Genomic DNA, 14652 nt, shown 5'->3' on the forward strand with positions numbered 1-14652 from the left:
AAGGATGATAGCCCTTTTTGAAAGAGTTATTCAGTGGTTTGATGTAAATTATCTTGCCTTAAATGTCGAAAAGTCATGTTTTCTCATTTTCTCCAGAGTCTCAAAGGCTTGCCCTGATTTAAATGAAATAAATGTATCAAGAGGTTCTCTAAGTAGACCTAAGGATCGTTACGTTCGATTCCTAGGCATCTTGCTTGATGAAAATCTTTCGTTCAAGTATCATATTGACCTGATTAAAATGAAAGTCTCCAGGAGTCTTGGAATCCTTAGAAAGCTCAAATATATATTTCCAGGGTCGATTCTTAGACCCTTGTTCTGCAGCCTAGTTCAGTCTTATGTTTCATATTGTTCTGTTATTTGGATGTCAACTTTTCCCTCGTCTCTGAAGCCACTTTCAAAACTTTATGATAAAGCAAGGACTCTTATTCAGGAAACTAACCGTTTTTCACTTAAACCCTTGCTTGATTTGAAATCTCTCTATTTTCTTTCTTGTTCTTCTTTCGTTTTTTTACAGTTGCACGGACATCTTCCTGCTGTCCTATGTAATAATATATCTTTTGTTTCTGATCAATCGACTTATCATCTCCGCACTTCCAACAATTTACTGCTTCTTCACACACCGTCAGTGAGGTCTGACTTCAACCCTCTGACAGGCTGCAACAGGATCTGGAACACGCTCCCAGAGTTCGTACGAAGCTGCCACTCGTTTGGTATGTTCAAAAATTATGTTAGAGATTTTCTAGCTAGTAAATAATTTTGTTTGTTTGTTGTTTTTTTTTTGTCTTTATTTTTTATTCCGGTTTCCCTTGGAGTTGATGTCTCTGGATTGAGTTGGATATTTAATTGAGCTGGTGAAATCGTGTGCTACCCCCTGCCTAGCTTGTCATTTTTTGGAGATTATTAAGGTGGGCGACTCAATTTTTGGTTTTTGTTTATATTTTTTTGTTTTTGGTATTTTTTTCTCCCCTGTTCTTTCCCGGCCATGGAGCCTTACGGGGGAGATTGTCTTGAAGTAATTTTTTTGTTTATGGATTTTAATGTTAAATAAAGAACTCAGAACTCAGAATGTAAATATTTAGTGATGATCGAACAGATTATATCCCGTTTATTTTCTTTATAGTGTGAGTAAAAATAATAAACAAAATACGAACCTTTTCCATCGTCCTCCATTAAACCGGAAAGATCCAAAACATTATTCTTTTTGCAGCCAACTGTCACAATATATTTGATGTAATTACAACTTGCGACTACTTTAACAGCTTTTTCAAAAGTTTCTTCATCACAGAAAAGTATCTTTGGCTTTGAATCGAGTGACTGATTCAGCACTTGAACTGCAAGATTTGTACATATTTTATGCTAAGCATAAGAAAAGAAAAATAAAAAAGATCCTATAATAGAAAAGGAACCGACTAAGATAATTTAAGAATAATACAATGATTAAATAAATTATAAATACGATATGGAATGAAAATTTTCATTGTTTGCTAAAACAATTAAGGTTTTAACGTTCTATCTCTTTTTAGCCTCTTTCTTTCTCTCTCGTAGACTTTCGTTCTTTTTTTACAAATTAACTGAATAGATCTGAGGATGGAAGTAATTATTTGAATGAAATTAACTTTGTGATTTTTCTTACAAAATGGCTTATTATAGCAAGTAGATATTTGTTTAGGAAATTTTCTAGGATCTTGTGAGCTGCTAAGGAAAATCGTCTTCCAGATTTTTTCAAGCATTAAAATTTTATTCTTATTCATCGGATATTTTCAATGTATTTTCTATAACGGTCGATAATTTTCTTCAGTGGGTGTTTCAAAATACGACAGGATTTTTTTAACAGTTGTTAGTAATACTTTCTGATTAGGTCACGAAAAAGCAATCGTTAATTACAAAGTTTTTATCGCTTTTTCTTGTTAGGAAAACAGAAACTAACTTTAGATTAATAAAATTATTACTTACGTTCCAGCATTCCAGGAGCAACAAATGTAACTGAGGCACCACAAATCCATGCTGCTATCACTGGGAAGAAGTATTCGTGATTATTTTTACAGTACATCATTATGACGTCACTTTTCTCTAAGCCCATTTTTGATAATGCCGATGCAAGGTTGCTCGTCTTACTCAATATCTCAGAATATCGGGATCTTTGACCAGTAACTCCATTGATCTAAGAATAATATTCATTTTATTGTTATTTTGTCATTAACTTACATTTTCTAACTCTTTCAAAATAACAAGTCCTCTCGTAAAAAATTGAAATTAGTAAAAAAAAAGTGTAAACTAGAAGAGGATGCTTAAACAGGATGTTATAAATTATTCGCTTTATGATAATTCATAAATATAGGACAGGGCCACTGGACATCAAAATATTGCTCTTTAAAATTTTTGACCGTTTTTAAAGACCAACTAAACAGTATATGCGATAAAACAATAGATTTTTTTCTCGTTTATCTGAATACAATCTTCTACTTCAAAGCTCCAAATTTCTAAACTTCGTTTACCACGGATGATATTTGCTCTTTATCCAATGCCTACTGCTCGAAAGCGTGCTCGTACGCAATAAACTTCCCCTCGTGAATAAAGGGAAATGGGAAGTTAATGCCCAACTAAGAAGTTAATGTTAGGAGCTTTCCGTTTCCAATTTCCAGCAATTGATCTGGAAATGTTTGAGCAGAGTCATTGTTTTGCAATCGGACACGCATATTTGTAGTTAATTTTAATGTCTTTACGTGTGTCCATAAATTAGAATTTTTCAGGCAAGTATTCATTTCGTCTGCAGGGGTTGATCTAGGTTTTATAGGTAATGTTTGCATTAAATCTCCCGCAAGCAATATTAATGTGCTGCCAAAGGGTTTCAAATTTCCTCGCACATCTCGCAATGATTGATCCAGAGCCTCGAGCGATTTTTTGTGTGCCATTGTGCACTCGTCCCAAATGATATGTTTGCATTGCTACAATACTTTACCCATCCCAAATGATATGGAAATATTGCACGTGGGAGTTTCTGTAGAATGTAAATTCAGAGACAATTTCAAAGCGGAATAAGCAGTTTTTCCACCAGGAATCTTTACGCTAAAGTTTGACTCTTTCTCTTGATTCTACTTTTTAAACAGTAAAAAACTTTAGCGTAAAGAGCGGGGCGTTGAGGAGGAAAAGTAATTTCTGTTCGTTTTAAGTTTTAATGTCGCTCCTTACTTTCATTTAAAAAAAACTTGTTTTTTTGTTTAATTTCTGGATCTTTTTGTATTAATGCATGTTTTGATCTTGGCTCTCGGCAACATAAATAATTTGCATATTAATTTTTTTTTGGCTAAATGGCTTTTTCATAGTTTTAATCGGAAGATTTTGAGAAAAAGGAGCGAGGGAGGAGGCCTAGTTGCCCTCCAATTTTTTGATTACTTAAAAAGGCAACTATAACTTTTAATTCTTTACGAACGTTTTCATAAGAAAAAATATACGTAACTTACGAATTAACTTACCCAGCGAACTACTGTATTCGTATGTTTTTATTGCGTATATGAGGGGGGGGGCTCACCCCTCGTCGATACGTCGCTCTTTACACTAAAGCTTAAATTTTGTCCCAATTCCTTAAGAATGACCCCTGAATCAAAAAGGCCATAGAATAAGTAGTTGTAATTACTAAAAATACTTTAGCGTAAAGAGCGAGGTATTACGAGGAGATAAACCCCTCATATGCATTATAATGTCTGTTCGTTTCCAGTTTTAATGCTGCTCCTCACTTTCAGTAGAAAAAACTTTTCATATTTATTTTTTCATTGTTTTTTTAAATAATGCTAGAAAATCCTGCGCCCCCTCCATTGAAAGTCTCTTCCCCCATGAGAAGCTCCTCCAAGTAAAGATCCTCCCACGTACCCCATCCCCTCAACAATCCCCCCCCCCAAAAAAAAATCCCCCTGAAATCGTCTGTACATTTCCCAGTAACCATTATTACATGTAAACACAGGTCAAAGTTTGTAACTTGCAGCCCCTCCCACGGGGACTGCGGGGGAGTAAGTCGTCCCCAAAGACATAGTTGTTAGGTTTTTCGACTATGGTGAATAAAATGGCTATCTCAGAATTTTGATCCGGTGACTTTGGGGAAAAAATGAGCGTGGGAGGGGGCCTAGGTGCCCTCCAATTTTTTTGGTCACTTAAAAAGGGCACTAGAACTTTTAATTTCCGTTAGATTGAGCCCTTTCACGACATTCTAGGACCACTGAGTCGATACGATCACCCCTGGAAAAAAAAACAAAAAAAAACAAAAAATAAAAAAATGAATAAACACGTATCCGTGATTTGTCTTCTGGCAAAAAATGCGAAATTCCACACTTTTGCAGATAGGGGCTGGAAACATCTACAATAGGGTTCTCTGATACGCTGAATCTGATTGTGTGATTTTCGTTAAGATCGTATGACTTTTAGGGGGTGTTTCCCCCTATTTTCTAAAATGAGGCAAATTTTCTCAGGCTCGTCACTTTTGATGGGTAAGACTAATCTTGAAGAAACTTATATATTTAAAATCAGCATTAAAATTCGATTCGTTTTATGTAATTATTTGTATCAAAATTTTATTTTTAGAGTTTCGGTTACTATTGAGCCGGGTCGCTCCTTACGGGTCGCTGTTTGATAAGCTTCATCAAGTTTAGTCTTACCCATCAAAAGATAAGAGCCTGAGAAAATTTGCCTTATTTTAGAAAATAGGGGGAACACCCACTAAAAGTCATAGAATCTTAAAAAAAATCACACCATCAGATTCAGTGTATCAGAGAGCCCTACTGTAGAAGTTTTAAGCTCCTATCTAGAAAAATGTGGAGTTTTTAATTTTTGCCAGAAGACAGTTCACGGATGCGTGTTTATTTGTTTGCTTTTTTGTTGTTGTTTTTTTCCCAGGAGTGATCGTATCGACCTAGTGGTCCTAGAATGTCGCGAGAGGAATCATTTTAACGGAAATTAGAAGTTCTAGTTCCCGTTTTTAAGTGACCAAATAAATGGGAGGGCACCTTGGCCCCCTTCCACTCACATTTTTTTTCAAAAGTCACTGGATCAAAATTTTGAGATAGCCATTCTGTTCAGCGTAGTCGAAAACTTAATAACAATTTCTTTCGGGGCGACTTAATCCTCCACAGTCCCAGGGGGGTTGGTTGTAAGTCACAAACTTTGACCATTGTTATAGTGATGGCATTACATAAAATAATGGTTATTATGAAGTGTACAGACGTTTTCAGGGGGACTTTTTCGCGTTGGGGTCTTGGCATGTCGGGGGAGGGGGTTACGTGGGAGTATCTTTCCATGGAGGAATTTATCACGAGGGGAGAGAATTTCCATGAAGGGGGCGCAGAGTTTTCGAGCATTGAGAAAATAAACAATTTTTTCAACTGGAAGTAATGGCCAGCATTATAACTTAAAACGAACATAAGATATTACGTATATAAGGGTTTTTTTCTCCTCCACAATACCTTGCTCTTTATGCTAAGGCATTTTTAGTAATTTCAACTATTTATTCTACGGCCTTTGTGATTCAGGGGTCATTCTTAAGGATTTGGGACAAAATTCAAGCTTAAGTGTAAAGAGCGAGGTATTGACGAGGGGGCGAAACGTCTCATATACGTAGAAAAATATAGAATTATAGAAGTTAGTTACGTAAGTTAATTCTTAAGGTACGTGTGTTTATTACAAACACAAACGCTCGTAAAAAAATCTAGCTGCACTTTTAAGTAACTAAAGATTGGAGGGCAACGGGCCTCCTCCCTAAGCAATAATCAAAAAATGCATTAATTTTAAAACGTTCAGAAACGAAATAAAAAAATGTTTTTTTTAACTGCAAGTTAGGAGCAATATTAAAACTTAAAACGAACAGAAATTATTCTGCATGCGAAAGGGGTCGTCCCCTCCTCAATGCATCGCTCTTTACACTCAAGTTTTTGATTGTTTTGAAAAGTAGAGCTGTGAGAAAGAGTCGAACTTTAGCGTAAAGAGCGAGGCGTAGAGGAGGGGACAACCCGTTTCATAAATTCTGTTCGTTTCAAGTTTTAATGTCGCTCCTTACTTGCAGTTGAAAAGAAACTAGTTTCTTTATTTAATCACGTATCTAGGATTTGTGCTTATTCGTCCCATTAAGTTTCATCCCGATCTCTCCAATCTAAGCATATTCCAAGATTTTGTGTTTCCCCCTCCACCCCCCCCCCCCAATTTTACCGGATACGTTAGGGAATTGAAGTAAGATCTCTGAGACACAAGGTCCTTCTAAATATCGAATTTCATTAAGATCCGATCACCCATTCGTAAGTTAAAAACACATCTTTTTTTCGATTTTTGCACTCCCTCCAGCCCCTCAGATGGTCGACTCGGGGAGACGACTGTTATCTACTAGAATTTTGCTGATGCCTGACACGCCTATCAATTTTTATCGTCCTAGCAAGTCCAGAAGCAACAAGCTCGCCAAAGAACGGGAAATCCCCCCAACTCTCCCAAAGAGAGCAGATCCGGTCCAGTTACGACAATCACGTATCTAGAACTTGTGCTTAGTCTTCCCATCAAGTTTCATCCCAATCTCTCCTCTCTAAGTGTTTTTCAAGATTTCTGGTTCCCATTCGAATTGAAAATGGAGTTCTGAGACATAAGATCTTTCTATATATCAAATTTTATTAAGATCCGATCACCCATTAGTAAGATAAATATACCTAAATTTTCACGTTTCGAAGATTTCTGGTTCCCCCTCCATCCCTCTAATATCACTGGATCTGTTCGAGATTTAGAATAAGAGCTCTGAAGCACATGATTCTTCTAAAAATCAAATTTCATTAAGATCTGATCACCCGTTCGTAAGTTAAAAATACCTAATTTTTCCGAATTAACACCCCCCTCCCCTAACTCCCCCAAAGAGAGCCAATCAAGTCCGGCAATGTCAATCACATATCTAGGGCTTGTGCTTATTCTTCCCGCCAAGTATCATCACGATCTCTCCACTCTAAGCGTTTTCATAGATTTCAGGTTTCCCCCACCAATTCCCCTCAATGTCATCTAAACCAGTCTGGATTTAAAAAAAAGAGCTCTGAGACACGAGGCCCTTCTAAACATCAAATTTCATTAGGATCCAATCACCCGTTCGTAAGTTAAAAAATACCTCATTTTTTTAATTTTTCGGAATTACCGAATTAGGTCCCCCCCCCAGCTCTCCCAAAGAGAGCGGATTCGGTCCGGTTATGTCAATCACGTATCTAGAACTTGTGCTTACTCTTCCCACCAGGTTTCGTCCCGATCTCTCCATTCTAAGCGTTTTCCAAGATTTCCGATTCCCCCCCTAACTCACCCCAATGACACTGGATCCGGTCGGAATTTAAAATAAGAGATTTGAGTTACAAGCTCCTTCTAAATATCAAGTTTTATTAAGATTTGATTAGTCCTTCGTATGTTAAAAATACCTCATTTTTTCTAATTTTTCAGAATTAACCCTCCCCCCAAAGAGTGCAGATCCGTTTCGGTAATGTCAATCACATATCTAGGACTTGTGCTTATTTTTTCCCACCAAATTTCCTTCCGATCTCTCCACTTTAAGCGTTTTCCAAGATTTCAGGTTTCCCCCTCCAACTCCCATCTTGTCATCGGATCCGTTCGGGATATAAAATAAGAGTTCTAAGACACGATATCCTTCTAATGTCAAATTTCATTAAGATCCAATCACCCGTTCGTAGGTTAAAAATACCTCATTTTCTCTAATTTTCCCGAATTAACCGTCCCCCCAATCCCCCACCAGACGATCGAATCGAAGGAATGTCTATTACTAATTTAATCTGGTATAGTCCCTGATTCTCTTGCCAAATTTAATCATCCTAGCTTATATGGAAGTGCCCAAAGTAGCAAAACCAAGACAGACCGACAGAATTTGCGATCGCTATATGTCACTTGGTAAATACCAAGTGTCACAAAAATACCTCATTTTTTCTAAAATTTCCGAATTAATCCTCCTTCCACTCCCCCCCCCCAGATGGTCGATCCCGGGGAAGCGACCATTTCTAGTTTAATCTGGTCTGGTCCCTGATACACCTGCCAACTTTCGTCGTCCTAGCTTATTTGGAAGTACCCCAACTAGCACAATCGGGACCGACAGACAGACAGACAGAAATGGCGATCGCTATATGTCATTGATAAATATCAAGTGCCATAAGAACACGTTACGTTTATCAAGATTGTCAAAAGAGCGTAACTCATGAGTGACTGGGTATATTAATTTAGAACTTTAAGAAAATGATAGGGAGATGATTAAAAATGTGTGCATGCACATTATGAAAACTGTTTCTTAAAAATTTATTTGACTATTAAATTGGAGCTTTGAAGCTACCCTCCGTGGAAAATTCCCTCCCCCAGAGGAAATTCCTCAAAGTAAATCTCTTCTCACGGAACTAAAATATTCACCACCCATTCACTTGGAGAACACCCCTCCTGACAATTTTATCTTCACTGAAAATGCTCTAGAAAAGTTTGATCGGAAAACTTTGGGGAAAGTAGGCTCGTTGAAAGGGGCTAACTGCCTCTTAATCTTTTTGGTCGCTTAAAAAGGGTGCTAGAACTTCTAATTTCCATTCGAATGAGCTCTCTGCCAATCTTCTAGGACGTTCGATATGATCACCCCTGAGGAAAACGAACAAAAACAAATAAACACGCATCCTTCATCCACAAAATACGAAATTCCGCATTTTTGTAGATAGAAACTGGAAACCACTATATTAGGTTTCTCTCATAGGCTGAATTTTATTATGTGATTTTTGTTAAGATTCCTTGACTTTTCAGGAGTGTTTCCTCCCTTTTTCAAAAGCAAGACAATATTTTTTTCATGCTTGTATTGGTAACTGTATAGTTTCGTCACAAGCTATCTAAAATGCGTATTACTGCAAATAGCAAGATTCTGATGGTCGCATATTGTTTCTTTGTCATTATTAAAAAAGCGCATCCATTTTTTAGCTTCTAAAATCCTGCTATAATGAGGCTAAAAATGCGTAAAGTGGGCAGGATTTTAAAGCCAAGGGAAGTGCTGGGGTTGGGCAATGTGAATGAATAATGACACAAAAACAATATGCAATCATTAGAATCTACTAGCTATATGCAGTAATTCAAAAAATAAGAATAAAAGAAAACCCATAAAAAAAACTAAAATATTCTGCGTTCGAACTTTAAACACCACAGATTCTTCCCTTGACTACCCACAATTTCTGGCGAAAATAACCAGTGACATTAACCAGTCAGCAAAAAAGAGGTCATAAGCATCAACTAACAATTAAACAAATAAAAATACAGACATCGCCCCGCTGCCCACCAGGCTCAAGGACTAATTTGCTTCGCTCTATATGTAATGTTACTACAAACAAAATCGGACATTTTTTTGTTCAAAGCGCTGACTAGTTTAGACTCGAAAGCGAAAGTAAATAATTTTGGATATTCACCTTAATGGATGCGTAAGCTTTTAATTATCTTTCGACTTCCTACTATACCGAAATTACCAGTGATAACATGAATTAGTATTTAAAATATAATTTCGTTCATAATGTACACCCCCAACTTTTCCTTCGACTTTTAAACCCTGCCCACTTCACGCATTTTTAGTTTGCCCCACGGAGGAGGAAGGTCAACCAAAAATGGACGCGCTTCTGCAAATTGTATGGAAACTATGCTGTTTCGTGGCATAGTTCCCAGTTTAGACAGCTTGTAGCAAAACTAAACAATTACCCTCGTATTTTTGGGGGGCAGCACTGAACTTAATTAACCTATACATTTAATATGAGCAAAAATCCGATTCTTCTGATGTATCTATAAAAATTTCGTTTTTTAGATTTGTGTTTTCTTATTGAGCCGAGCTAATCCTTACTACAATGCGTTGCAACTAGCTATTTGATATATTTATGTCTACACAGCAAATATCATTCATACTACAAATCAAAACAAATAATATATTATATATTACTAATTAAACAATTATTGGTAAAATTCTAGTTAATTGACTTCTTGCTATCTCAGAAAGGGTTTGGGTTAGGACAATGAAACTTTCAGGGATGAATCTACAGACTAAAGTGTGTCCCAGAAAGGTATTTTGAAGCAACTACCTCCACTCCTTCTCCCTCTAGAGGGCCCTGACCTTTGATGACCTTTAAAAATATGTGTGTTATAAAAGTGAAACCTTGCAAAATAGATGATCTTCTACTTAACTGAAGTACAACGAAATTGTTTTCAGCTTCATAACTTAGCTCAATCCCATTTTATAAGGTTTTAAAGATATGCAAATAAATTTCCTAGATTTTGAAAAAAAAACATTGATATGGCTTAAAATTCTACTCAAATAACAGGAATTGCATTTTCAGAACTAAAGGCAGAGAAAAAGCAACTAGTAACTGAAAATTAAGGTAAAATGTTGTTTTGTCAAAATTTCAATAGGTATAGACCTGTCATGTAGGCAAATTTCAGGGCCCTCTAGAGGGAGAAGGAGTGGAGGTGGGTACTTTAAAATAACTTCCCGGGACATACTTTAGCCTGTAGACCCATCCCTCAAAGTTTCATTTTCCTAACCTAAACCCTTTCCGAGATAGCAAGAAGTCAATTAACTAGAATTTTACCCAATTATTTAATAATAGGTAATTATTTTATATTTGTATATTAAACAATATACAAATAAATAAAAAATATTACCAGGGCTATATATAGGTTCCATCACGTGGAGGTGACGACTATTATGTCAAAACGTAGTGTAAATAAGGAGTGTATTGGTACTACTTTTATTGTGGTATGATGCTTTTTTCAGAAGAGCCGTAACTTTCCGTTATTGCTATACTTTTCTTTGAGGACATGAATTTTAATTAATTGAGTTCTAAGTAAGACAATGAAAGCCAGATGTGGAAATAATTATCAGCATAAAGTTTCCTTACCAGCCAGTCATGATCACCGTATTGCTCCAGGTTTTGCCTTAATTTTTCGAGAAGATACGTGTGTAGAGAAACCCTTGGAATTGTAGATTCATCTTTTTTATGTGGTGCTCTGACAATATTATTCACAACCCAATCCATTTTGACAATAATAATGACACCGGCCAATTTCACACTACAAAAACAGAACACCAAGAGCGTAAGAGGTTCTGTTTACTAATTCATGAAAAGTTGCCTTCCTTATCGTTGCGAAACAAAACAAAGGGGAACAACTGAACAAATTGAATCTAGATATTGGAAAACATTTCTTAAAAGCAATTCTATCGAGGTCTTCAGAATCGTGTGAGAAAATTTGCAGCAAAGTGAGTGTTACCGGTGAAAAAGGGCTATCTAATTTTACCAAAGCTAGCTTTGGTAAAATTATAGTTTAGTGACTTTTTGCCATCTCCAAAAGGGGTTAGTTTAGGAAAATGAAACTTTCAGGGATGGGTCTACAGGCTAAAGTGTATCCTGGGAAGGTATTTTGAAGTACCTGCTCCACTCCCTCTCCCTCTAGAGGGTCCTGACCTTTAAAAATCGAGTGTTATAAAAGTGAAACCTTGCAAAATAGACCCTCTGCTTGAATGAAGCACAACAAAATTGTTTTTAGCTTCACAACTTTGCTCAATCCCAATTTATAAGATTTTAAAGATATGCAAACACATTTCCTAAATTTTGAAAATAAATACACTGATATGGCTCAGAATTCTACTCAAATAACAAGAATTACATTTTGAGAACTAAAGGCAGAGAAAAAGAACCTGGTAACTGAACATTAAGGTAAAATATTGTTTTGTTAAAATTTCAATAGGTCATGTAGGCGAATTTCAGGGCCCTCTAGACGGACAAGAAGTGGAGGTGGGTACTTTAAAGAACCCTCCCGTGGTATACTCTAGTGTGTAGACCCATCCCTGAAAGTTTCATTTTTCTAACCTAACCCCTTTCGGAGATAACCAAATGTCACTAAACTAGGAATTTACCTAGCTTTAATTGTGAAATAATCCCAAATGTCGACTGAAAAGCTGAATTATTTGAAAAATTACTTTGACTCTATAATTTGTATCATCTTTTTAGAGCAAACTGGCATTAAAACTTGAGCCTCAGTTATGATTCTGCAAGGTTATCAAAACCACTATTTAAGAAAGTATTGATTTACAAAATAAAAAGAAGAATAAAATTTACTGGCTTACTGACACCCATGACGATATTAGTTAGAATTTGGCGTCAAAACCACTAGTCAGGAACACTACAGTAGAAACCTGGATTCACTTTCTAAGTCTAGTTATATCTTGCCACTTTGCCAATGTTAGTCTACAAGTTTTCTGCTCGTTGTAAATATTAGCGGAAGACTTTCCAAACTTTTCTAGTCAACCTGCAATTATCATTCTTATAACTCGAAGCAAAAATTTGTCATGTAAGGGATTTTTTTGACAACTACAACATTTTATCCTTGGGAGGAATGCGGAAGCCCTAAGCCGAACAATGGACCAAGAGGGGGGGATTAAGCCCTCTTAACCGCTTCTTTGAACGGAACGGCTCCTTTGAACGGAAATCAGAATATATAAATAAACAAATAAACAGAAGATTGGAAGGCGACTTCCAAGGTGGGGGCAGGGGGAAACGATACTGGTTTCCTGGCATGAGTTAAATTCAGTCAGAAACTAAATTAAAAAAACAAATTTTTCAACTGAAAGTAAGGAGCAACATTAAAACTAAACGAACAGAAATTGCTCAGTATGCGAGGGTGTTGCCCATTCCTTAAACCTTCGTCTTTAAGCTAAAGTTTGACTTTTTATCATCGTTGTTTAAGAAAGTTTCCTACAATACATGGTTCGTTAACTTTGAATGAGAAGTTTTAAAAAAAAATAAAAAAAAACTTTGACTTTTGCGAAAAGAGTTGGGAAAAGAGCAACGCCCGCATATACGGAATAATTTCGGCTCGTTTTAAGTTTAAATGCTACTCCTAGCTTTCAGTCAAAAAACTTTTTTTTTCAATTAATGGAAAACCATGCCGCAATGTAGCTTTCCTTTGAAGATGTAATTGTCCTTGGGAATCATCATTGTCTATCTTATTTGTCTCTAAACTAATTAGTTTAGCTAATCTATTTTGACGGTTCAATATGGCAACACTGACGAAAGTGTGGTTCTCCCCTGAAAACTTAATAGTTTCAAAATAAGGAAATGAAAATTCTTAGAAAATCACGGTTTTTATGTAAAAACTCAACAGTTCAAGAGCAGTAGTTGTGGTAGTAGTACTCTTAGGAATAGTAGCCATGAAAACAAGTTGAGTAGTAGTTGTCTCACTAGCGTGGAGTTCAGAGACAAGTCTTGGGTGTAGGGGTTGAGGTAAAATTAGTCTGTGGAACTGATTGTGGTAACGGTCTCGTGGTTGGAGTAATGTATAACAGCAGCAGCAGTCGGGGCTAGAGCAGTCGCAGCAATAGGAGTTGGTTCGAATGCTTACCTTAAAGCAAAAATATCGGTTTTATAAGTTAAATGCTATATAAAAGGTTTCATTTTTGTAAATATTACATTTTTTGTTAACTTATGATACAAATAATTGTTATGGTAACTTCCACGGGGGGTATCCTTGGGATCTATTTTTCGGAGGGATATTTTCTGGCGGGGTACTTTCCGGAGAGGTGTACTTGCCGCAGTGGTATTTTCTGCATGGTGTCTTATCTGGTGTCATATTTTACGAGGGGGGGGGTATTTTCCACAGGGAGTCTTTTGCGGGATGCTAAATGCCGGCCAACGATGTGTCTATTTTTTCTTAAACGCTATGGAGTGACTGGGAGATAGAAGGAGCGTCGAAATGTGTAGCCAAATGAAGTTTTCCCAACTAGGATTTTACTGTCAAGGCGTAAATGAATTCATTACTGATTTTGACAACCCATAAAGGGCTGTCATTTAGGGTCATTTTAATTGACCTCTTGAAATTGGAGACTTTTCGGTTTTGTTTTAAGGGGGTGATTAAGTGAACTGATGGAACTCGAAAATCCCATGTTAAATTGAAAATTTATATTTAAAAAGTACTCAAGTATTCATTGGCGGAAGATGCCGCTTTTAATATCAGGCCATAGCTTCTTGAAGATGCTACAAAATGTTTGAAAGGATTTTGTTCTATTTCCTCTAATTGCTTAGAAATCTTAGAAAATGTCTAGGGATTTTTCACAAGTGTACTCTATGAAGGATATTGCTTTTGGAACAAAATTGGTACTATCATGTGCAGAAGACAATAACCTATAAGATGATTGGAACCATTTTTTGATGTATTTTCCTGTTTTCTGGCAGTCCCCTAGAATATTTTCAGCTACCTGAAATTTTTACAAGTCGGTTGCCATAAAGAATCGTTTCAGATCGCCGATAATAACCCCTAGAGACGAAAATGACAAGCTGGAATAATCAGCTGCTTGTTAATAGTGTGAAATTTTCATAAATTATTTCAATGCAATGAAGAAACATAGAAATGAGAAATAGTCAGGAGCCTTCAGGAAAGTTATGCACACAAAGCCGAAATCATGGGGAAAATTAAATCAAAGCGAGGTATGGAACTGCGAAACTGCGAGAAATTTGGGGATAGGCTAGTGGATAAAGAACCGAAAAGAGTCTAAGGCGGACTATTGCATGGAAGTTGGAAAGAATGGACTGGTCAACCCCAAACGAGGCCACGACTACTTTTACCAAGTACAATCAGTCAGCTTGAATGTGC

At 36.5% G+C, this 14652-nt stretch overlaps 1 protein-coding gene across 1 annotated transcript in view; it reads right to left on the reverse strand.

Moving 5' to 3' along the window:
* The window catches only part of LOC136040341 (uncharacterized), a 70731-nt gene extending 59629 nt beyond the window's left edge, over positions 1–11102 (reverse strand). Inside the window, exons 1-3 of the mRNA XM_065724582.1 lie at positions 10905–11102; positions 1954–2161; positions 1152–1331 (exon numbers count right to left, since the gene is read on the reverse strand). Of these exons, the coding sequence (XP_065580654.1) occupies positions 1152–1331; positions 1954–2161; positions 10905–11042 (526 nt within the window). The 5' untranslated portion in view covers positions 11043–11102. The remainder of the gene's footprint in view (positions 1–1151; positions 1332–1953; positions 2162–10904) is intronic.
* Between the last annotated feature and the right edge of the window lie 3550 nt (positions 11103–14652).

This window comes from Artemia franciscana, chromosome 2 (assembly GCF_032884065.1).
Source record: "Artemia franciscana chromosome 2, ASM3288406v1, whole genome shotgun sequence".
NCBI lineage: Eukaryota > Metazoa > Arthropoda > Branchiopoda > Anostraca > Artemiidae > Artemia > Artemia franciscana.